Source organism: Cryptomeria japonica, chromosome 11 (genome assembly GCF_030272615.1).
Source record: "Cryptomeria japonica chromosome 11, Sugi_1.0, whole genome shotgun sequence".
Taxonomy (NCBI): domain Eukaryota; kingdom Viridiplantae; phylum Streptophyta; class Pinopsida; order Cupressales; family Cupressaceae; genus Cryptomeria; species Cryptomeria japonica.
In genome coordinates this window covers 179,285,401-179,310,790 of record NC_081415.1, presented here as the reverse complement: position 1 = coordinate 179,310,790, position 25,390 = coordinate 179,285,401, and the positions used below count along the sequence as shown (strand labels likewise).

At 35.2% G+C, this 25,390-nt stretch overlaps 1 protein-coding gene across 1 annotated transcript; it reads right to left on the bottom strand.

Annotated features, from left to right (window-relative positions):
• Positions 1 to 364: 364 nt before the first annotated feature.
• Positions 365 to 24,449, bottom strand: LOC131070812 (disease resistance RPP13-like protein 4). The gene is made up of 2 exons (XM_059214477.1): positions 24,327 to 24,449; positions 365 to 1,327 (listed from the first exon to the last, which is right to left on the bottom strand). Exons 1-2 carry the CDS (start codon positions 24,447 to 24,449, stop codon positions 365 to 367), a joined length of 1,086 nt encoding a protein of 361 aa, XP_059070460.1.
• Between the last annotated feature and the right edge of the window lie 941 nt (positions 24,450 to 25,390).

Genomic DNA, 25,390 nt, shown 5'->3' with positions numbered 1-25,390 from the left:
GACAGAGACAAGAACTCATCTACTCTCAGTGTTCGCAAAGGCTCCAACTTTGATATTCCCTTTGGCATTCGCACAAACGGGCCTTCCAAATGCTGAAGACAGTTTAATTCACTTATCCATTTGGGTGCTTGACTCTTCTTCAATCTACAATCAGAGACATCAAGAAAAAGAGAGACTCTTAAGGCATGTCAGGCACTTTGGTAACTTCCTAATCTTGGTCCTCCTTAAATTCAACACTTTGAGAAGTTTCATCTCTTCAACACAAGCAGGCAATGTGGAGATATTTGTGTAGCTCAGATCCATAACCCGCAAAACTCTCATACCACTAAACAACATTGCCGGAATGTTTCCTTCAATTTTGTAGTTATGAGAGTGATAGTGTGCGGACAAGTGTGGGAGAAACAGGACGCCTCTCTGAGATGGCATGCTTATCAATATCTTTCTTCGCCAAAAATAGGCGACACCAGCGACTACCATCTGTATTCACAGATTGCAATTTGTTGAAGGCTTCTTCAACACTGAAAGCACACTTATTTTCTCTGGATACAAGTATGACCAAATCAAGCAATAAATCGTGGATTTTACAATATTTCTTCAGATATGTGTCTTCCCATACTTCAACCAGACAGAGATTGGCAAGCCGATTCATACAATCCCAGGGGTCCTCTCCTGCCGGAATGAATCCTTCTCCCTTCCATAGATATATGAGATACTCACACTCTATTATCTCATCCTCAGGAAAGAAGGAAAGATAAGCAAAACAAGCCTTTAGATGTGCAGGCAGGGAGTAGTAACACAATTTGAGAATATCCATGAGATCTTTGGAAGTCCCTACGTTTTTCACCTTACTGAACTTGGATTGCCAGTCCCTTGGCTGTGTAGTGCTGCTCAGAGATGCTGCTGTAGTTTTGATTGCAAGTGGCAAATTCCCACATTCCTTCACAATGTTATGCGTGACCTTTTCCAGGTGCTGTTGTGCCCTGTTTCCCTTAGATCCAGGAAACGCATAAGCACAAAACAAACTCCAACTCTCTTCATCTGTCAAACATTCCATCTGATAAACAGGAGCATTGAGATTTTCGCAGACCTCTCTGCTTCTTGTGCTAAACAGAATTTTGGATTCCCCAATATCTCTAGTTGGTATGCCAGGTTTGGTTAGCAAGTCACCCTCTCTAGTAGCCCTCCAGACATCATCTAACACAATAAGATATCTTTTCCCTAGCAAAATCCCATGAATCGACTGTGCTGCTGGCCCTTCACTCACTCCACCCACGTTAATTTTCTTACTCAACTCTTCATCTAATTGAAAAGCTAAATCACGCTGCAACTGGGAAAGAGAATAGAATTGAGAAATGGAATAGAGTAGAATAGAATGCGTGTATACAACTCAATCTTGAAAATCTTGGCTGAAGTGTATGTGTATATATATAACATATATATACATATAGATATATACAAGATCAACTTCGAAGCCGTTGTATTGAACGTGTGAAAACAATTTTTTTTAAAGAATTAAATTTAGATAGATACAAAGCAGAAGAGGAGAAAACAATTGCAGTCAACTCTAAAGATAATTCTGAAGGGACATGGCTGTAGAGAAGGTAAGGTGCAAGCGCATGTGAAAGGGAATGCAGAATATGATAACATTACAATATTCGCGGCACCAAAGGTATAGGTGGAGAATCCGGTGAGTAGGTAATCCTACCAAGAAAGGAATATAAGAAGAAATTATATAAATTTAAATTAAAGTAGGTAATCCATTTTTTAATTGAAATATCAAATTTTTGAATGTTAAAATAGATTTGTTAAAAAATAAAATGAAAGTTTGAAAGAAATTGTATATTTTCAATTGAAGAATGATTTATTTAAATTAAATTGTATAAGCAAAGTTTACAAAATTCGAATTGTCTTGACAATCAATATATTCCTGAATTTGTAATAATAGAAAGTAAGTTTATATTGGACATACATACACATGTATATGTGTATAGATGTGCGAATGTATGTATTAATTAGATTTAAATCCAAACTATATATTTAATGAACTTGTAGGAAGAGACAATATGGGTGTTTATATCACATATAGAAACATAAGTTTTTTGAGTCTGTACATGTGTCCAAATATTCAATATAAACATAACGTGTGAATATGTATTTAATACAAAATATATTTACTTTATTATAGCTCTCTTCATTCAATCATTATATTGAATATATATTTACTTAGCTCTCCAATCGGGACATTCAAGTCCATAATTTTTAACTATATATCTAAGTTTTTTTTGCGATTCTTGCAATGTTGAAATAGTATTAAGGAGCACTTCAATCCTATTTGTGTGCTTTTTAAAAAATTTAACCCTAGTTATATTTTATTTAATTTTTACAAATACCACATCTTGACTAATTATTCAGACATACAAACACCTAGACAAGTTCTATATTTATTAGACATCTTCATTTAAATATAATTCATCATATTTGGAGTTTCTAATTATAGGCTAACTTATTAGCACAAGTGAATTTAAGTATTTCTAACTTCAATTTAATTTTAGTTAAACATATGGTCTCTATAGATTCATTATAGCTAAGTTATATATGGGCCACAACTTTTCCAATTGGATGCATTTACTAAATGTATGTTTTAAATCACTTTGGATCCAATTACCAAAATAATAATGTTTTTGAAAAGCTCGATGTTTCAACAATGCATACTTTTATAAATATATATTTTTTAATATAAAACTGCCATTTTTTAGATCTATAAGTGAATTTTCTAAAATATATATCTATTAATATTTTAATTATTTTTTTATTTTTTATATTTAATATTTTATTTTTATTACAAGTAGGTCATCAACACTAAAATATAAGGCTGAATAAATTGTCAAGGAAAAATAATAAAATTTATTTAAAAATTTTGAAAAAAATATGATGTAGTAGAGAAAAGAATTTATATCAATGGTATATTTCTTTTATATTTTGAATAAATAATTCAAGAAAAAGGTGGTGCCAAATTGAAAGAGTTATATTTCAGTACACAACTTTTTAAATTTATATTTATATTTTATTTTTTAAATATATTCATGCACTAAAGTTTCAAGTTATTAATACACACAAAAAAAAGTATAGAAAAAAAATAAAATTTATTATATAAAGTGTGGGGCCTTATGTAACTTCTATTTCAACATTTTATCAACAACTAAATTTTAGTTTTTACTTTATAAAATATTATATATTCAAATAATTTTATAAATTTTTTTATATTAAATATCAGGAGATCAAAATACAAAATATATCAAGAGTATATCAATATCATCAAGTCATATGACCCATATACACTTTCTAAACTACTTTAGTAAGTTCCCATTACATCATATACAAAAAGATACAGTTAGAATATATGCTCATGTATCAACTAACCAACTTCAAAAATATCTTCAAATGTCTGAATACCTTTCACTATCCATGTTTTAACAGATTATCCGTGTATCAAAGCAAATGACTTGTCCTTGTACTTCAAGTTCCACCAAATTGATCTATTTCCCCATAATTTTTTATTTTCATTATTGAGATCCCTGTGCTCAATAAGATGTCTCACACTGTCCTATGGCTTCTAAATTGATTTAAAAATAACAGATCATGAGGGATAGACTAAAAAATTTCCAAAAATTAAATCACATATTGGGAGTCCTTTTTACGAGAGTCCTTGTTTAGGAACAAATTTAGATATATTATGCCTAATCAAAACCTTCTGGGGTTCATCCCCTTGAAACACATGAAATATCCATTTAGCAGCAAGTGCAATCCCCTATAGTCTCAAATATTTTAATCCAAGACCACCCTTTGTCTTGCTCATAGTACAACATTTCCATCTATCCACATGTCTTTTCTTGCCTCCTTTACCATCAGACCACGAAAAAGTCCCTAATTAACTTCTGGATGAAGGAAAATTAATAGGTACTAAACAACCAAGCGGAGGTGTAATAAATGTTATAAGGGGGTAATTTTTTTTGACAAACTTGAAACCTTCTAGCTAGAGAGAGAGTGCGCCTATTCCAATTACTCAATTTCTTATCAATCTTATCCTTAACCCACTCTCACATTTTCTTGAGATTAGGACTAAGGGAAAAGGGAATGCCCAAATAACTAACTTGGTGATAAGGTCCTCCCCACAAAAGTGGGAATTTGCTAAACTAGGTAGGCGAGTAAATGTCCCAACCTAGGATAATTGATTTAGGTAAAGAAACCCTGCTTCCAGAAGCCAAGAAAAAGATGTCCAACTTAACCATTAAGGTATCAATGTTTCTTTCCTTCAAGCCCATCATAATAGCATCATCATCAACAAATTGTATGTTCAACAATTCTTCTCCATTGGGCAGCTTGATACCCTTCACTTTGGAAGAAAGGGAATAATCTCTCAATAAATAAAATAATGCATCAGTAGTAATGACATATAAAGTTGGGGCTAAAGGATAGCCCTGTCTAATAGATTTGGAAAGAGAAAAATTTTCAGACTTGCTTTCATTAACTTCAACACAAGTCATGGCATCATTCATGAGGTTCTTAACCATTTTACAAAATAGCATAGGGAAACCTCAACTTTTCAACATCATGAGAATACATATCCATTCTATTCTATCATATGCCTTCTCAAAGTCAATCAACATCATAGACACATTTTTCTTAGACTGTCGATCCCAATGCATCAGCTCCTAGCAAGTGAGCAGGTTTTTTAGAATGTACATTCTTTTACAAATCATGTTTGAGCATTGTTTACCACCTTAGGTAGGATACCTTCCATCCTTATGGCTAAAACTTTAGCCAGAATTTTGTAAGAAATGTTAAGTATGGTGATAGGTCTCCAATTCTTGATGAGGGATCTATCTCCATCCTTGGGTATGAGCTTAATCACTCTGCTATTAATGTCTTAACCCAACATCCCTTTATCAAAAGATTCTCTATAGACTAAAAGAAGGTCATCTCCTATCCAGTTACTATTAATCTTATAGAATTCACTAGGCAACCCTTTTGGGCCGAGAGCCTTGTCATTCTTAAGAGCCTTAATGGCATTTTGAATTTCTTCCAGAGATAGTTCTTTATCTAAGCTAGTAGCATCTTCCTTACTAATCTTTGTAGGGATAATAGAAATAACCTTCTCCCTGGTAGCCTCCTTATCACATCCACCATCTTCTAAGGTGAACTATTGATAATAATTGCTAAATGCCTTTATTATGGTTTCCTCGATCTACAATTTTTATCCCATCTTCACATATACTGTCAATTGCTTCTCTAGCCTTCTTGTTTCTAAGAATATAAAAGAATAATTTAGATACTTTATCACTGCTCAAGCCAACTAATTCTAGCTTTAGTTTTAGCTCCCTGAATCTTCACATTTAGAATCTTCCTTAATTCATCCTTGGCTACCTTAAGATTAATAGCCACTTCCTCATTACCGAGCTGCATTTGGAGGGTATCTTCAGTGTCAATAAGCCTATTATGCTCTTAGCCTCCAATATTCTATCATCCTTGGTTTTTTTTTACCTAGTATAGTCTAAAATAGCGTTCTCCAACTTTGTACTTTCTAATTTCATCTATCCATAACACCATTTAGCCTAGGTTTCTAGTAGTTAAATTGCCGAATAATAAAAGAAGCATAGATAAAATCCTCGTCATCCAACAACCTAGTATTAAAAGGAACGAAATACCTCACACCATGAGTCAAGGGAGGGGAGATTCTTAGAAAGAAGAAGGCATGAATGATATTTTGATCAAACAAAGTATAGGGGATGACCTTCAAACAACAACCAACTTTCCATCCTTCTTCACACATCCAATCTTTATTGATGTAAAATCCATCTACTCTATTGTATATCCTCTTTCTCCCTTGTTTAAAGTTACACTAGGTGTGCTGAGTTCCTTTATATTCATCTCTATTACTAGCCACATAATCCAACAATCTGAGTTTGTTCACCATACTATACCAAACAAATTTGTCATTCAGTTTGCACTCAAATCCTAACCCACCTACCTTATCTTGGGGATGTTCCACAATGTTAAGTTTGACATCCATGATATGTCCACCAATGATCCATATAACACCCTCCAACTGAGTTAGCCACTTCCAGAGCTCTACTCACTCTCTATGACCATTAGGGGCATAAATAGAAGCGACCCCAAACTCTTGCTCCTTATAGTTCAAGATAATCATATATAAATTTTTTACAAAGTAAAAAACATAAAATACACCAAAAAAATTGCATTTTATTAGTTTACATCATTTTAAAATTCAAAACCTATATATGTGTTCTTTTTATTGATTCAATTTAAAAAGTTTAATCAATGTTGGTCATTTCCTTTAGATAAAAGTGTGACACAACTTTGTACTTTTTTATTGAATTTTGTTGGAGTAATTTTAGGACAATTATCTAATTATTTATTAATTAGCTTCTTTAATTGCATTTTCACTTAAGCTTAACTTAGGTTCTTTATTTTATATCTAGTGTTATTCTTTTTTAGGAGCTTAATTTAGCTCCTACTTTGCATTGCTTTAGTTCTTCAAATTTTAGGATTAGGGCATTTGTTTCTTTGTATAAAATAATTCATTCATTTATTGTAATTGTACCTCTGATATTGTATCGTACAATAATACAAAATTCTCTGGTTGTTATAGAACATACAATATTTTCTTGATCTCTTTTGTGTGATTAATGTTTTGCTTGCAGATGATTCTTGGCTCCTATGGTTGATAATATACTTTACATGGTATCATAACACAATCTTAGATTCTACATGGTATTAGAGTTTTTTTTGTCATTTTCCTATCCACATGCATTAGGGATCCAACTTGGGGTAATTTTCTATTCACATTGAGATGAAACAAAGGTTACCATCGTGTCGAGAACATTGAAAAACCTTAAGATCGAATATTGTTTCATCAAAATTAGAGCATTTGAAATTTTAAGTCAAATTGTGAAGGCACGTAAATCAAATCAAAATTAGGGGGTAACTGAAAAATGTGAGCACTTTGCCACAAAATAGAGGTCGCCATCACACTCAAAAGGCCCAAAAACCTATAAAATGCATGCCATTTTTTTAGCACCACAGATTTCCATACAAATCCATATCCCCTATGTTAGTGCTAGAATCAGCAAAAAAAATCACATAGGTTTGATTCTTTTGGTTTTTTTTTTCTTGAAATTTTAATTAAAAATCAAAAGGGTACATGTTTTTCAAAGGGTTATGAAAAAGGGCTTGGAATTAAAAAGTCAAAAGAGGTAGGACAAAAGGCATGTACTTGCTACATGTACAGGCCTTACATAGTGCTAACATCATCCTCTTTTGGCGGACCATTAAAATTGGCGCTCAACTAAATTTAGTAGCATTTCTCTATTTTTAGCTTAATACCCTTAAATACCTACCTTCAGTTTTTTGCCCATAACTTCATCATACAAAGTCGAAATTGGGCAAACAAGATATCGTTGGAAAGATAGTTATAGTACCAATCTTATTTTGAAGGTAGCTTGATTAGATTCTATAAAAAGTTCCATTTTTGGACTTCCATAATTCATTAGAAAGCTATCAAATTCCCCCATCCATATCGTAGGTCTATTTTTCTACATTGTGCTCTAGGTACAATTTATTGAGATTTTTGTGTTTTCACTATATGCTCAATTACTTGGATATTTTGGCATTTTGGATGGATCTATTTGTTGGAGAGGGTTGTATTTGATTTTCTTTGCATGTGATGAGATTATTGTGGTCTAATAATTTCATTTGAGGAGGTATCATGGGTTTTTCTTTTCATCCTTCTGTTGTCCAACTGGCAAAGGGAAATTATGAGTCTTGGTGACATGGCATCCTAACACATTTGAGGTGGCTAGATATGCTATCTTATTTGTATGGACTCATACCTGAACCAACAAATTTAGGAGGTAAATTAGCTTGTGGTAACCTCACAAACCATGGTGTAAGTGTGATCTATTATAGTGTTGCTTATGACACTATGTGTGATATATCAGACATTGAGTGTCCTCATGCACATTGGAATTGCCTTTAGGAGATCTTTGGAGACCCTCACATCTCTCTATATGTAAAGTATTCTATGGTAGATTTTTTTCTTCCCCTTGCACATGCAGATTTCACGCCTTATGAAGATGATACTATAGAGGAGCTTGAGTATATGAAAGGTTTTCCAACTTCTGATATTATTGATTCAGTGTGGTAGGATATTATTCTTCCATAAACAACTATTTGGGATTCGTATCTTACAAAAATATCATTCTTGTTTATTGAGTTTCATATTTCAAATTTGGAGGATTATTTTGAGGACATACATCTCCTCTTTGCTAATAGCCACATCAATATTGTTAGTTCATCTTCGTCACCCATGAAGCTTGTTCCTCATTAGTTTCTGTAGAGTCCTGATTCATCACCTCCTATTTTGATTGGGCATGTACCTAATTGGTTTGTGGAATCATCATTTTTTATGGATATAAAATAATTTGAGTAGTTTCTAGAGGCACATACAGTTTGGATTTGGATTCCTACATGTTCTAATTTATTTGAGCGACTTCTCCTATTTCCAGTGGATTGGTTTCTTCCAAAGTGGAGAAATGTTGTTTGTAGGAAGTGGATCATGTTTTGCCTTCAGGTGTTCGTTATTGGCATATGAGCTACTTCTGTATTGGGGGATTCTTATCTTCATTCTATCTCTTATGGGGGGATATTGATTGTACTTATGTGTCAGATTCCCTCTTGGAGTCCTTCATCTTAGTCACATGTAGTACCTTTTTTTCATCACATATCTCATTTGTGGAGAGGGGTTTTTTCCCTTTTTTTTTTTCTCCCTTTCTCTATTTAGAGAGACTTAATTGGTGTGAGTTGGATTTCTTTGCATTGTTTTGTACATGAGTACCTAATCAAGCCCGTGTTGCTGGGACTCATTTATGCATGAATTTTGCATTCATTTTATTATATCTTTAGCTTATTTTTTAGTTAATCTTAAGGGGGGGTGTTGGAGTAATTTTAGGACAATTATCTAATTATTTATTAATTAGGTATTTCAGTTTATTTCTCAGTTAAGATAAACTTTGGTTCCTTTTTAGTTTGAGTTTACTTTGAAGCACTTCTAGTTAGCCTTTTTGGCTTGTAGTTGAGCATTATTTCGCTCCTTTTTGCATTTCTTTAGTTCTTCTAACTTTAGGATTATGAAATCTATTTCTTTCTATAAAGCAATTCATTCATTCATTGAAATTGTACCTCCAATATTGTATTTCCAATTATTTTGTGTAATAATATAGAATTTTGTGGTTGTTATAGAGTATACAATCTTTGCTTGATCTCTTTTGTGTGGTAGGTGTTTTACTTGTAGATGATTTTTGGCTTGTATGGTTGATCATCAACTTATACATGGTATCTAAGAACAATCTTATCTTCTATAAATTTAACCCTTGATATAGTTTATTTAGTTTTTACACATCTTGACTAATTACTCTAGCATCCTCACACCTATATAAGTTCTATAATTCTGAGACATCTTCTTTAAAATCAATTCATCATATTTGGAGTTTTGAATTACTATTGAAACTTTTTGTATTTGTAAATATGAAGATCCTATTATTTTAGGATTGAATCATTTATAAACATTATATATGCATATATTGTGGGAGCATTCATGATGTAAAAGAGTTATGTCCTCATGTCTTGAGCACATTATGTCATCAAATTATTGCTTAAGTGTGTATCTCATGCCTTAATAGATGCTACATATAAATCTAGAGTTGTTCCTTCTCCTTAAAAGAAAATTGTGTATCCTTCACCTCCTTCGATTCATTTTGTAGTCATTAATTGAGGCTTCCATCATTCCTACTCAGTAGGATCAACATAATATATCAAATTCAATTTTGTGGGATGAGAATTTGATCAATATATATATAATTATTTTATGTCTTATATTGTAGGTTTGGAGGACACATTTGATGGGTTATCTCTCCTCTTTGATGATGGTCATTGCACTATTGTTTTCAAATCATCATTATTTTTAGATTTTTTCAACATCAACCACCACTTAATCCTAGTTTTTCAACTTCATGTTATTGATTTGAAATGTACATAAATTGATTGTGACACCATCATATTCCATGGACATGGAAACACATGACCAATTTTTGGAGACATCATCATACATATTCATTCTTCTTCCTATAAATGCTTCTCTATAATGGAAAGAACGAAATTTTTTTTATAGGTACTATATCATATTTTATCTTTAAGTGTCTACCATTTATGTAGGAAATTACACATTATGGAGATCTTCAAAGACTCCCTTTTCCTCTCTTATGGGGAAGCCATTTATTTTATACTTGTAATGGACATAGTCCTTGGGGGTTTATGATGAATCCTCCACTTATCATGTTTTGCATCACTTGTAAACAATTTTTTTATTGCATTTCCTCTATTGGAGAAGGGTCTTTTCTCATGTGAGTTTTCTTCTCTACTTTGTTTGTAATGGATTTTTCATGCATCTTTTCATTATATCGACATTCTATCAATTTTCCGCTTCTACCTAATTTACACTTAAGTGGGTATTGGTACATATGAATAAGTTGCTTTACCTAAGTTGTTCACCTAGTAGGTCCAATCCACATGTTAAGTTTACTTAGATCTTAAAGGAATCCCTTTAGAAGTCTTAGTTGTCATGAGATATTATCTTATCTATCATAACCTTAGTTTTTACCCTATATTTTAAAAATATTTCTTTTAAATTGATTTAGAAATGATTGGGAATGAATGTCTTATTTACTTGCAAATAATAAAGTATAGATTACTTTATTAGAGGGAAATATTGGTAGGTATATATAATGTTTGAATGGGAGTGGGTGTTGAGACAAAACTGTGAGGCAAATTAATGGGCTTTGACCCTCTTCAAAAATTTTTTGAAGCAAGTGTGAGATAGGTTGGGCATTTTAAAGAGGATAGAGGGTCAATAACTAGTTTGGATTAAAGAATGGGGATGGGAGGATCCACAAAGTTTCCAAGAATCACTCTAAGTCACAACAAAGAGGTCAAAATTTAAAGGTTGTCCAAGAAATATGACACCCTATGTGGCAGAAAGAAATTTGAGTAGGATCTCAAATAATTTCATAACCTGAGAGTTGAGCAAGGTAATGCCAAGTCATTGCCAAGAAGTATGAATAACTATACCTATCAAAAGTAGGAGTATTGGTAGATTCATTTTAGTTTTTTAGAAGTTGAAAAGTTTGGTGAATCGATTGAATTATTGAGAAACTTAGCATTCTTCATGAAGTGGGCTATAGGTTGGCCTACCTTACCAAAAGCCGAAGTGCGGTGTGAATAATATGAAAGTGTATTTTATCCCCTTTTGCATAAGGTTCAATTTGCAAACTATAGGAAATTAGAAGTGATCAATAATAGTTTAGTATAGTGCATTGGAGAAAGTATCCTTTTGTAGAAAAAAAAAGATACAATGAAACATATAATTAATAATATAACTTTTGTTAGATGTTTTTATATTTGACATTCTAGATTAAATACTTCTTTTAGATTAAATGCTAAAAATGAATGTAAAGGAACAATTGCATAAATGATATATAGCTTCACAAAATACAGATGAAATAAATTAAAGAGAATTGAGATTAAAAGAAAAGGTAACATCGATTTATTTGATATTTACAAAAAAAAAAAAAAAAAAAAAAAACTCATCTAAACATAAATGTTTGATATATATAAAAAATTGAAAATATATTTAATTTAATAGAAAAAATCCTTTAAATATTGCTATCAAATTTGATCCCCACTAACGATTGTGTGTAGCAGATTTATGTCATCTAAAATGAAATTTGAGAATATGGGATACCATTTTAATACATTCAAAACAAACTTGCAATAGACATATTTGGGTAAACATATAAATTTAAACAACTAGCTATGTAAAAGTCTTCTTTTCAACATATGTGAAATGACAGGTAACAACTTACCGTCGCCATCAATGACAGCATGACAGAATGAGAAAAGTCAATGACAACGCGACAACAGGTAATGGAGAATATAAAATAGAGTTGACAATTATATCAAGTTCTGTTGGCCACATGGGTTATGATGCTCTATCTAAATTAAAGATACTACTACTATAAATTAGGCTCTCTCTCTCTCTCTCTCTCTATATATATATATATGTATGTATGTATAAAACTAATATATAATTTTTTTATTTTATATAGTATAAATAAAAATATATATAAAATTAAAAAATATATTATATTATATATAAATTTTTTGGTTATATTATATCTATAGTATTATATATAATATTTGATATAATATAAATTGTATCATTATTGTAAATCAAAGGCATTTATTATGTATCAAGGTGAGTCATGTTTTGAAATTAATGGTTTAGAATGGAGGAGAAAGATGCAAGATGATACAATTAATTTCAGCTATGTCTTCGCATACACGACCTCCCTACTTATTAAAATCCCTTTCTTATATTTATTACAAATATTGCTCCCAATTCAAGCAAAACTAGGCCCAAATTTTTAGGATCATGAGATAATAGTGTTGGAAACCAATAACATTGAGGGGGAAGGCGGGGGGGTGAATCAGTGTTATACCAGAATGATTAATTTTAGCCTTATTAAAACATGCATACACCAACCGATATACTGATACAGAGAAAATTGAAAGAAGTAAAGCAACCAATAAGCCAATCACATAAATGAGAACCATAACACACAGATTTATATGTGGGAAACCTCAAAGAGGAAAAACCACGGTGGGATTTGTGACCCACAATATCTATCCACTAGCCATATGAAGAGATATTATAAAATATGATGGGCTTGCACTTGCAAGAAGGCTTATAGCCTAGAGCACACTACTCAATCACAAAAGGAGCCTCATTGACTACATAAAATTCCAGACTACAATCTAGAGAAGTGTGAACTGCTAAGATAGCATCTTCTATGCCAGAATACAGTTCTGGTCTGAAACTATAAACCCTTAACCAGAATAACCTTTACATGAATTTCCTCACATACATGATCCCTCTGATATATTTCACATCATATTACATTCACATATCCATAATCTTCTATCTCATATCTCTTATATATCTTTCAAAATGATCTATCAACCTCAAACTCCACCAAATTCTCAACCTTCATAGGAGAAGAAGGATAGAGAAAAAGAACAAAGATTTCAATAAAGTCAGTGCAACCAACCACTAGAAAGGGAGGAGCAAAAGCCTCCTTAAAGAAGCTTCTAGGTTCAACCACCAAACCGAAGTCCACCTCAATAGGAGACCCCTCCACTTCAATAGGATCAACTAACATGGAAGAATAATGGAAGAAAATTGGTCCTTAGGCAACCCCACATAAAGGTTGTCCACCTCAAAAGGAGAAAACTCCACCTTAATAGGAGTATCACAAAGGAGGACTAGAGAAAAAGTATCAAGATCCCATAAAAGATATTTGAGACCAGGAAACCATAGAGCTCCATCAAATCACACAAGGACAAATATCACCTTAAAACCAAGGATAGCCCTTTTAAACGAAAACAAGAGGCAGCAACCAAAATGGCTCCATAAGGCATGGAGGTCAACCGCTCAAGCATGAAAGAAACAAAAAAATCTGCATCATGAGCAACAAAATAGGGTATGAGTAGAAGAGCATTGCATGAACACATACCCCACAAAGAAAAAACCCACCAAAAGAGTTGAGTAGAGAAACAATGGTGGCACCAACGAAGAAACCCAAAAGAGAGGGCACCCCCTAAAGAAAAAAGGTCCCCAACAACAACCTAGAAAAGGGAAATAGAGCCCCAAAACCACAAAAATGCGATATCAAACAACCACAGGTAGCCTTCAACAAAAGATGTTTCAACTTCAAAGTGGTTAGACAAGCCTCAAAATAACAAAACAAAATCTAGAGAGAGAAAAACACCAAACTTCATCTGGAGAGAAAAACCCACAAAACCCAAAAATAGAGGAGCAACAAATATTGCAACTAAAGCGCACAACCACAACACTTCTAACATCCAAAAAATAGACACCATCCTCCTTTGAAGAGATAGAGAAAACAACACCTCTTGGACCACCCAGAATATCTACCTCATCTTCCTTGAAACCATCAATAATCACCAAAAACCAAGAAACAAGAGGCACAACAAAGGCAATAGGAAAGGTAGAAGTCAACAGAGTGTTTGAAGATAGAAAAGACACACCACCTTAGGTCGAGCCCTTCACAACCAAGCCAGGAATCAGAGTAGCACTAACCACCCAAATGAAAAGATACGAAAGTCCATTAAAAATAAAATTGCAGACTCCACCTCTCTTCACATCTCCATCTATCTCATCGCCAACACTATCCGCATCGGAATCTGCTTCACATGTTGCCTCTGCAACAACTATACCTCCAAAAACCCTACTGCTCTTTTCCCACTCGCCGATCTTCATCCCACTCTATGTAGTGGCTTGAATAAAATAAATTAAATTGTTTATAAGCTCTTATGCCAATTGATGTGCCATTTAAGTGTTCTCAAATTATTCCTTTCTTTCATCGTGATCATTCTTTATTCCTTCATCCATGTGTTTAAGTGCACAATCAATTTCTTGAGAAACAATGACATACAACATGTTACAAAAAAAAAAATATTGGATCAATTGGCTCATAATGGCTAGTAAAAGGGCATGAGAAAGTTGGAATTTCAATTTGATGACTTGATCTTGATGATTATTTATGTGATTTGTGAGGTTGACCTTAGTCAATCCTACCTATAATAAAAATCATAAAAAGATGATCTCTTACCTCTAATAAGAAATAAATGAATGCGAATTAATATATAGTAGACAAGAATAATTAGAATAAAAGTACACAAACATCAGATCATTAATAAAATAAGACATAATAAAATAAAATATTGCATAAAAATAATCTTTAATATCTAAATGATAATGTAGGAGTGAGAATTTCAAGATTTCAAATTGAAGGAGATGGTGGTGAAGTAGATGCAGAAGATGATGGAGATCTTTTAGCTCTGGTGTTGGGTACTTTCTACCCTATGTCTGCTTTTGGTCTCATTCGGCCCCTTGCTTGTAGCCTTTTGATGGCTGCTTGGTCAGGTCTATGCCCTAGCGGAGATGGTAAGGGTGGACCTGCATGCTGTTTTCCCTTGCCATAGGCCCTTTTCCCCCTCAAGGTGTTGTGTGATACCATGTCAGATGAGGTTGGAGGCTCACTTGCTCTGAGCTAGAACAAGAGCAAGAACTTCCCCGCCTTTGGTGTTTGGACTAAGTCCTCTTCCTTTGAGTGGGTTGTTTGATTGTTTACCCATGTTGGGTATTAGTCTTCCTATTTCGTGGGTCATGTCGACACATTTGTTTCCTTACCCCTTTCTATGTTTGTGGCTTCCACCTATGCATTTTCTTGTAGATGGCTTAGCCTTGGTTGCGTTTGGGGCTTGGGTGTGGTTATTGTTGCCTCGATTGTGATGGTTTCTTCCTGACATGCCAATTTAACTCTTTTGTGGTTGGTTTCATGTGTGAGTTTTTGGTCAAGATTTCTACCTTTCCCCCCTTGGCGCCCTGTTCTAGACAGTTTGGAGAAAAGTGGAGGTGTGGGAAAGTTAGGATTTCAAACATATAGCAATGGTGGTGTTGATGAGAACGACATGGATGATGCTTTGTGGCTAGTCCTTTGTTCTCATCGTGCACTACTTGTTTGAACAACCTTCCTCTTTGACAGTCGTGGTTGTAGGGGTTGCATTGGAGATAGTGTTGCTGAGAATGTTTTTGATGTTGATGTTGATGGTGTTTGGATCTCCTAACTATTTTGGGAGATGGCTCTCCTTTCCTTTTGTGAGCTGTGTGGATTGGTTCCCATGGATGTCATCCTAGCGCTGCTTGGGGTTTATTATTTGGTGAGTTGGCTATTGTGTCATCTACCTTTCTTTACTTGGCGCCCTCTTTTGGGTGGTCTCCTATGGTGTTCGTGGTTCCTGGTTGAGGCTTGTGCTCATAGAATGCATGATGCATGGGTGCTGCTAGCTCAAGCCCTCTGCTTCCTAGTTTGGTCCTTTGATAGGTGTGCTCCTGTGTGGCTCTCCTTTAATCAACGTGGGTTTCGGGTCTATTAGTTGTTTCAGCCTTGCTTGGAATCCCTTTGGAGGTTGTGCTAAATGTTGAGTTTGGAGCTAGTGAGGCATTTTTTATAGTAGAAGGTGTTGGCTCCTTTGCTATCCTCAGGACAGAGTTGATAGTTCAGTGTGTAGTGACTGAGATGTGTTGCTGGAATTGCCTGTCGTTTTGTGGAGTGTAGGCTTCACCTCGCTGCATACCACCTAACCCCTTCATTTTGGGTGTGTTCTTGTGGTATTTGTTGGCATTGCGATGGTTTCTTTGGATCATTGCTGGTGTTTGGGGAATTGAATGCCTTTAGTGGTATGATGAGATGCACTAGGGGTTTATCCTGCATTGATCTTGTTGGGCCCTACGTGTGGCCTTGGCATTTGTCGATAATGGGGCCATGTTCCCCATTCGTTATCCTCACTGCGATTCAGATGGTGCCTGCTATGGATTCAGGTGGTAGGAGTTTTCCTTTTTTGATTTGGACTATGGTGGTTACTATGAACACCATTGGGTTGTATTTTGCCTTCTTGCTACGACTGTCCATTTTGGTTTGTTAGGACACTAGTCTTGGTATCTTCGATGGCCAAGGGTTAGTTGCTAGTTTTCAAGGGCTCACCCTTGTTGATGTTAGTTTTTGGTTATGGATTGGTATCAGTTTCGGGGTCCTGCTCAATTTTGAGGTTACTATGGAGTTTGATTTTGCCCCTATTAAGGTAGGGTGTGCTCTGTTTGCCATGAGGAGAGCTTGGCTTCATCGATTCCCTTCTTCTTTCATGGATTCTATGGAGGTGGATGCGTCCCTTTTTGTGGTAGGGATTGGCTATGGTAAAGAGGTTAATAGTTTTTTGATGGTGGTCTTCTCTCCTCTGTGGCTGTTTGGTTAATAATTGGACTCACAGTTGGTACACTTGTTTGTTGGTCTTCTCCTTTTCCACTCCTATTGAGGTGGGCTCCTTTTCTATAGAGGTGAAGAGGGGTTATGCTATTGAGGGTTTGACTTTTTGCTGACTTGTGTGGCTGCCATGATCTTCTACTTGACTTGGGGACCCTCTCTTCCCTCTTGTGAGGTTGCCCCACCCTGTGGGTTGTCTTCTTACTGTTCCTTGCAAGGAGCCCTTAGATTCGGTGTGGATTTTGGCTTTGTTGACCTTGGGACTGTTGTTGTCTTCTAGCCTCTTTTTCCTTTTGTAGCCATTTGACTGATATTCTTTACGATCCTTTGGACCTATGTGTTGTGAGTGCTCTATGAGCTTCCCCGTTTTGTTTCTTTTGTAAAAGATCGGAACCCATTAATCCTTTCTTTTCTAATAAAAAACATAACATACACAAACAATGACTATGTCAACTTCCATTTTCACCATATAAACTATTTTTAACCATATAATCTCTCCATAATAATTTGTTTCCAACATAGTTCTTGTAAAGTTAATTCAATTTCAATTAAAGAACAAGTTATGAACTATGTATGCTATATATGGATATTAGGAATTATGTCAATGTCTAATAATTTTGATTTTTATCTGCAGGTCTGAAGGAGAGAGATCATTTAATATTTTCTATGTCTTCTCCAAATGAATTCAATTGGCATATATATCATTTAGGCAACCGGTCAATTGGTGTATTGACCGGTCATGCCTTTTAGGCATGACCGATCAATGCACCCATTGATCGGTGCCTTTGTAATTATACCATTAACACAATGCTGATTATCGGTTCAAAACCCCCGATAGCATATTGTAATATCATAATATAATGACTGATCAATATAATGAATCGGTTCATATAAACACCGATGATTCAAAGTGCATGATGTATGTAATCCAACCGGTGCAATTGTTAACCAATGTTAATTCCAAATGAAGCGATGTATTCATTAAACCCGATAACAAATATGCCCGATATAATTAAGCCCGATAATAGATGTGAATCGGTGCCAATGGTTATGCACCCGATAGCAAGTATGTATCAGCGAATTTAACCCGATAACTTATAGCATTTAATATGCTATCGGGTTAATACCCCGATAGCATATTAATGCCAATTAACAATTGACATTAATATGCTATCGGGTTGTTAGCCCGATAGCATAATGATAAGCAATGTTTGTACAATCCGATAATCATATGCAATATAAATCAGACATGAAGCATGTAAATAACAGAACAAGGAAGGTTAGGAAGATCTTATCTTGCATAAGCTACCATGCATTAACACTCCCTCTTAGCTTTGGAAGATAGATAAGGCAACCTGCATCACATTTCCTTTTCATAACTAAGATAATGTCAGTTAGCAAAAATCATTTATACATGAGAAGTACCATCAGGACATATGATACAAAATAGAAGAACATCACCTGAGCATGTGACATAAAGTATTATTTTAACATGTGATAAAAGTAAGAGAATCATCACCTGATCATGTGAGAAATCACCAAAACATGTGATCTGTAAGATTCATCAAGATATCACCTAACACGTGATATCAGTATTGCCTAACACGCAATACTTAAGGATAAGTCTATGAGAAAGGTTAGTTTCTCATCATATCCAAGTTGTGATAAGTGCAATAACATTAATAAATGTTTATCACAACATAGTCATGGCACATCCATGACTTACCAGAGATCCAACATCATCAATGGTTGAGATATCACCTACACGTGATATCAGTATTGCCTAACATGCAATACAAGGATAACCATATGAGAAGTGCTTAAGTTCTCATTATATCCAAGTTGTGATAATGCAATAACATTTGTACAAATTTTGTATCACAACATAGTTGTGACACATCCATGACTTACCAGTGATCCAATGTGATTACTGGTTTGACTATCATAAGATCGTCACCTTATGATGTCTACATACAAGTGTTCAGTATCTGAGAGATCATCACCTCTTAGATATGAACACAGGTGGCAAGAAGCCAAGAGATAGTCCAGACATGACAAGGAAGTTTACACATTAAACATCTTAAATATATGTAAGTATAGATTACAAAGTAGATTACCTTTCTATCATACCTAAACCCTTTCTGAAGTGATCAACCTTCACTCTGGAAAGTGGTTTGGTTAGAATATCTGTAGTCTGATCTCCTGTACACACATATTCTAACTTTATCACATTCCTGTCAACCATATCTCATACATAGTGATATGGAATCTCAATATGTTTGGACCTATCATGAAATACTAGATTTACAGAAAGTTTTATATAGCTTTGATTATCACACTGAATGACTGTAGGTTTCACAGGTTCTCCAAATAATCCCACGAGCAATTTCCTTAGCCATACTGCTTCTCGGGCAGCCATTGAAGTTGCAATATATTCAGCCTCTGTGGAACTCTAAGCTACTGAAGATTGTTTTTTGCTGATCCAAGATATCATGGCTGACCCTAAACTGAAGCAGCCCCCTAAAGTGCTCTTTCTGTCAGTCACACTGCCAGCCCAATCTGAATCTGTAAATCCATGTAGATCTATGTCAACCTTTTCATATTTAAGACCAAGCTTTAGGGTACCTTGTAGATATCTCATTATATGCTTTACTGCAACCAGGTGTATCTCCTTAGGTTCACACATGAACTGACTTAAGGTATTAACAGCATAGCAGATATTTGGCCTTGTATTTACTAGATACATCAGGGACCCAATCATCTGCCTGTATTGAGTGGGGTCAGTAGGTCTTGATTCTGCTGCTGCTTCTTTAAGTTTATGGAAGTTGGTTTCCATAGGAGAGGTCATGGGTCTGTAGTTTAGCATTCCAAATCTTGTCAATATGTCCAAGGTGTACTTCCCTTAGTTCAATACAATTTTATCAGAATTCTGCCATACTTCCAATCCTAGGAAGTAATGAAGAAGCCCCAAGTCTTTCATATCAAATTTTTTGGATAGATCTTTCTTGCATTGATCTATTAGGTGATCATCTCCTGTAATTAAGAAGTCATCAACATATAAAATTAATATTAACATATCACCTTTATTTCTTTTGAGGTAGAGATTAGGATCTGCATCATTCTTAGAGAAACCTGGCTTTGAGAGATAGGTGTCAATTCTTTCATACCAAACTCTGGGAGCCTGTTTGAGCCCATAGAGAGCTTTCTTGAGTCTACACACATGAGACTTTGCATCATGAATTTCAAACCCTTCAGGTTGCTCTAAGTAGACTTCTTCCACGATCTCGCCATTTAGGAATGCTGTCTTAACATCCATCTGATGTACCTTCCACCCCTTTGCTGCTGCAATGGCTAGGACAGCTCTTACTGATGTGTACCTGGCAACAGGTGCAAATGTTTCTTCGTAATCTATTCCTTCCTTCTGTGAGAACCCTCTAGCTACAAATCTGGCCTTGTGTTTTTCAATACTGCCATCTACAGCATGCTTGATTTTAAACAGCCATTTAGAAGACACGACAGACTTCTTGGTTGGCCTAGGAACAATCTCCCAAACATCATTCTTCATAATGGACTGATATTCTTCAGTCATGGCATCTATCCATACTTGATGTTTGAGTGCATCTAAAACATTGTTAGGTTCAGCTTTAGAGAGATCATTCATAAGTGCAACATAGTTGATGAATTTATTAGGCCTTTTGCTTTCCCTGAAGGTTCCTGAAGGAGCAGCGAACTTCTGAGCTTCTGCTATAGTTTTGGTGGCCCATAGTGGTCTTTTCTTGCGATTATCTATAGGTGGATCTTGTGTTTCACTTATAGTTTCCTCAAGATACTCCCTCTGAAGCTCAGGAGTAGGTTCTTCTTCTAGGTTAGGAGTAGGATTATGAATTTCAGGTTCTATTGTATTTTGGGCCCTTTTGAAGGCTAAATCTTCTTCGAAGATTACATCCCTACTGAGTTCAATATTTCTTTGCCCTTGTACATAGATTTTGTGGGCTTTAGAAGTTTCATTGTATCCTACAAGTATTCCCCTTTTTCCAGAGGGTTCTAGTTTTAGTCTTTTCTCTTTAGGTACATGAATATAGACTGGACACCCAAATATCGTAAGATGGCTGATATCTGGTTTTGTCTTGGTAAAGACTTCCTCAGGAGTTTTATCTTCAAGGTGTGAATGAGGACATCTATTTTGTATGTACACAGCAGTGTTAGTTGCTTCTGCCCAAAGGTTCAAGTTTAGATTTTGATCTAGTATCATGGCTTTGGCAGCTTCTACTATGGTCCTATTTTTCCTTTCAGCTACTCCATTTTGTTGTGGATTATAAGGTATTGTCAACTCCCTCTTAATCCCAGAATTTCTACAAAAGTCTTTAAATAGTTCTGATGTGTATTCCCCCCCATTGTCAGTTCTTAAGGTTTTAATTTTGTTTTCAGAGAGATTTTCTGTTAATGTTTTAAACTCTTTGAACCTACTTAGGATCTCTTCTGATTCTTTACATTTCAAAAAGTAGATCCACGTCTTCCTAGAGTAGTCATCAACAAAAATTACATAGTACAAAAATCCCCCTAGCGAGGGTACGGACATAGGTCCACATACATCAGAATGAATTAACTCCAAAACTTTGCTAGTTTTCCTAGTACTATTCTGAAATGCATTTTTGGTATTTTTACCTAAGGCACACCGTTTGCATGCCTCTGAATGATATTGCTTCAACTTAGGTAGACCTGTGACAAGGTTTCCCATGGTTGACAAAGCTCTATAATTCAGATGGCCTAATCTCCTGTGCCATACTTCATTTGCATTAGTTGCTTCATGGATCAATGCTAGATTGGGCTTTGTACATAGCTCATACAAATAGCCTTGTCTTCGACCAATGACCTTAGCGTCTTTGATGGAGGATCTCTTTGGCCAAGCCACCACCTTGTTTTCCATGAAGGTCACTTTGTATCCTTGATCTTCTAGTGCTGATATGGAGATTAGATTTCTTTTGATGCCTGGAACATATAGTACTTCTTCAAGTCGTAGTGACATGCCTGACTTCAGTTTGATGGTGCAGGTTCCAATTCCTCTGACCGGATGTGAAGAATCATCTCCGATGGTTACTTCCTCATCATCTTTCTCTATCATGGAGTCTAGTATTTCTTTAAAGCTGGTGATGTGTCTGGATGAACCACTGTCGATCACCCATGAGTTAGATTTGTTTGAAGTATGGCTTGTAAGTGCTGAGTAGAGGACATAGTTCTCGGAGTCATTTTCTTTTCTAGATTTCTTCACTTTTGCAAATGTGGCTTGCTTCCCTTTCTTCGGACAGTTTGCAACATAGTGTCCGAATTTGTCACACCTATAACATTGAACATGTGATAGGTCTTTCTTAGAAGTGTTCTTGCCTTGTTTAGCTTTTCTTTTCCTGAATTGCTTCTTTTTGTACTTTTTATTGATGTTTGTATTTAGGACTTGCAAGTCTTCATCTATATTCTTCTGTTTTATTCCTACCTTGTTCAATCGGAATTCTTCTTGTAGACAGTCATCTCTCAGTCTTTCAAACTTAGGATATTTGGACCTTGCACTGATGCCTTCGACAAATGTGCTCCATCCACTAGGCAACCCATCTAAAGCAATGAGTGTTAGTTCTTTGCGTCGGATCTTGTAGTCCAGAGTTGCAAGTTCATCTTTTAGAACTGATATCCGCATGAAGTAGGCGTTGATTGTCTCCCCTTTGTTCATGGTGATATGATTTATTTCTCATTTTAGTGCTAGAGTACGACTTGCATTTGATATCTCAAATGTCTTTTCAAGTGCCTTGAACATTTTATAAGCCGTCTCCTGCTTTCTAATGATGGGCATTATATTATTTCTTACCCCATCCACTATTATTTTAATAGCCTTATCATTTCCCTCGATCCATGTGGATTTCTCAGTTTCATCTTCTGGTTGTGCACTTTCAGTTTGGACATATGAATCAACTTTGTTTTCTCTTAAAATCATTTTGATTCTAAACTTCCAAGCTGAAAAATCTTCGCTACCTCCAAATCTATCTTCGAATCTGATAGCGTTGGCCATTATGGAAATGTGATGTAGTTTGTAACTTAGTCCTTGAATTTTATCAAAATTGAATAGCCTTAGGTTCGATTACCTTAGCTCTGATACCATGTAAAGTTAATTCAATTTCAATTAAAGAACAAGTTATGAACTATGTATGCTATATATGGATATTAGGAATTATGTCAATGTCTAATAATTTTGATTTTTATCTGCAGGTCTGAAGGAGAGAGATCATTTAATATTTTCTATGTCTTCTCCAAATGAATTCAATTGGCATATATATCATTTAGGCAACCGGTCAATTGGTGTATTGACCGGTCATGCCTTTTAGGCATGACCGATCAATGCACCCATTGATCGGTGCCTTTGTAATTATACCATTAACACAATGCTGATTATCGGTTCAAAATCCCCGATAGCATGTTGTAATATTATAATATAATGACTGATCAATATAATGAATCGGTTCATATAAACACCGATGATTCAAAGTGCACGATGTATGTAATCCAACCGGTGCAGTTGTTAACCAATGTTAATTCCAAATGAAGCGTGTATTCATTAAACCTGATAAGAAATATGCCCGATATAATTAAGCCCGATAACAGATGTGAGTCGGTACCAATGGTTATGCACCCGATAGCAAGTATGTATCGGCGAATTTAACCCGATAACTTATAGCATTTAATATGCTATCGGGTTTATACCCCGATAGCATATTAATGCCAATTAACAATTGACATTAATATGCTATCGGATTGTTAGCCCGATAGCATAATGATAAGCAATGTTTGTACAATCCGATAATCATATGCAATATAAATCAGACATGAAACATGTAAATAACAGAACAAGGAAGGTTAGGAAGATCTTATCTTGCATAAGCTACCATGCATTAACAGTTCTTTAAGGTTGGGGGTGTGTGTCCCTGTGCTCTTTTGGCGTTTTCTATAGGAACTCAAATAACCGAACCTGTAAAGGTTCATTCCCAAAATCTTGGAGTGCATGTACACTGCCGCACACTGTCTAACAGTGAATTTAAGACTTTTTATGTCATAGCTTCTCGCAACATATTCAATTACGACAAACGGTAACAACTGTCCATACGATTAGACCTCAGAGTATTCTGTTTGCTTGCTCCAACATCATCATTCTTTTAATGAATCAGTCGCTGTACTAGATTAACCAATGCTCATAAATTCTGTTCCAGATTGCAGGTGCCTGTTTTATCTCTCAATTTTCTCTGTCAAGACACACAAAATCCAACGCATTCGAGGAGCTCTGCTGTCATACAGCTGTCTGTTCAGCTTTACAAAGCGCTGCTTCCTGACAAAAAGGCCCTCTAAATTCTTTGCCTTATTCATTTCCGAAGTCATTCGTTTGCCCAACGGATTTACAGCTTCCTGGTATAACACAATTTGGGTGCTTTGTTACTGGTTTTGTAGTGCAGTCAGTTCAATGAATGAAGAAAGAGCATGATTATGAAATACCATTTTCATTGCCCACAATGAATCCTCCCTTTATATTCAGTCAGCGTTCATCTTTCGGTTTGGGTTCATCTGTAGGAGAAAACCCTGAAAGCTCTGTCAGTTTTCCCGGTGAAATGGCTGCATTGTCGCAGCCGCTTGATGAACTCAGTGCTCTAATTCAGAAATATAACGTCATGGGTTCGGGAAACCCATTTGTATCAATGGATACATCTCTGGTTCGAATCTCCGGAGGAGTGATCTCTGATTCTAACAAAAACGAAGACGGAACTCATCCTCGCTGGAACAATGAGGAAGGAGGAGGAGAGCTCCAGTCTTCTTGTCGGAGGAGCCACAATTTTTCCGAGAGGCAGCGGCGCAGCAACATGAATCGTTTGTTGGAGCAAATGCATTCATTGTTGCCAAATCCCACCGCCAAGGTATGACGTTTGCTGTATTATAATGAATGGCTGTATTTTTTTTTGTTTTCAATAATCTAGTCTATGGGATCCACAGGTAGTCAGTAAAGAAAAGAGTAAAGAAAAGATGTAAAGTTGTAAAGTTCTGAATATGTGTTAAATTTTTTTAGATTAGAAAGTTTGTAATTTTTGTTATATTTTTTTCTTCAAATAGATTAATCAAGGTTTTCTCTGAGGTTGGACACTTTATGTTGTAATACTAATTGTGTCTCCACTGTTTTTTGATGTAACATCTTATCTGCCCACTCCTCTTTAGTATCATTATCTTTCTGTTTCTTTCTGTTTCACATCTAAGTTGATGTGAGCTGGTTCTTATATGAGCAATTAACATTTTTGTTTTCCATTTTATTTCCATTTCTATATAATTCATTT

Bases quoted from the DNA above. Each gene is read 5' to 3' on its own strand.
- LOC131070812 (XM_059214477.1), bottom strand. From the start codon at position 24,449: ATGACTTCGGAAATGAATAAGGCAAAGAATTTAGAGGGCCTTTTTGTC. The intron at 1,328-24,326 runs GTCTTGACAGAG...TCTCTTTCCCAG, and splicing joins GAATGCGTTGGATTTTGTGT to TTGCAGCGTGATTTAGCTTT.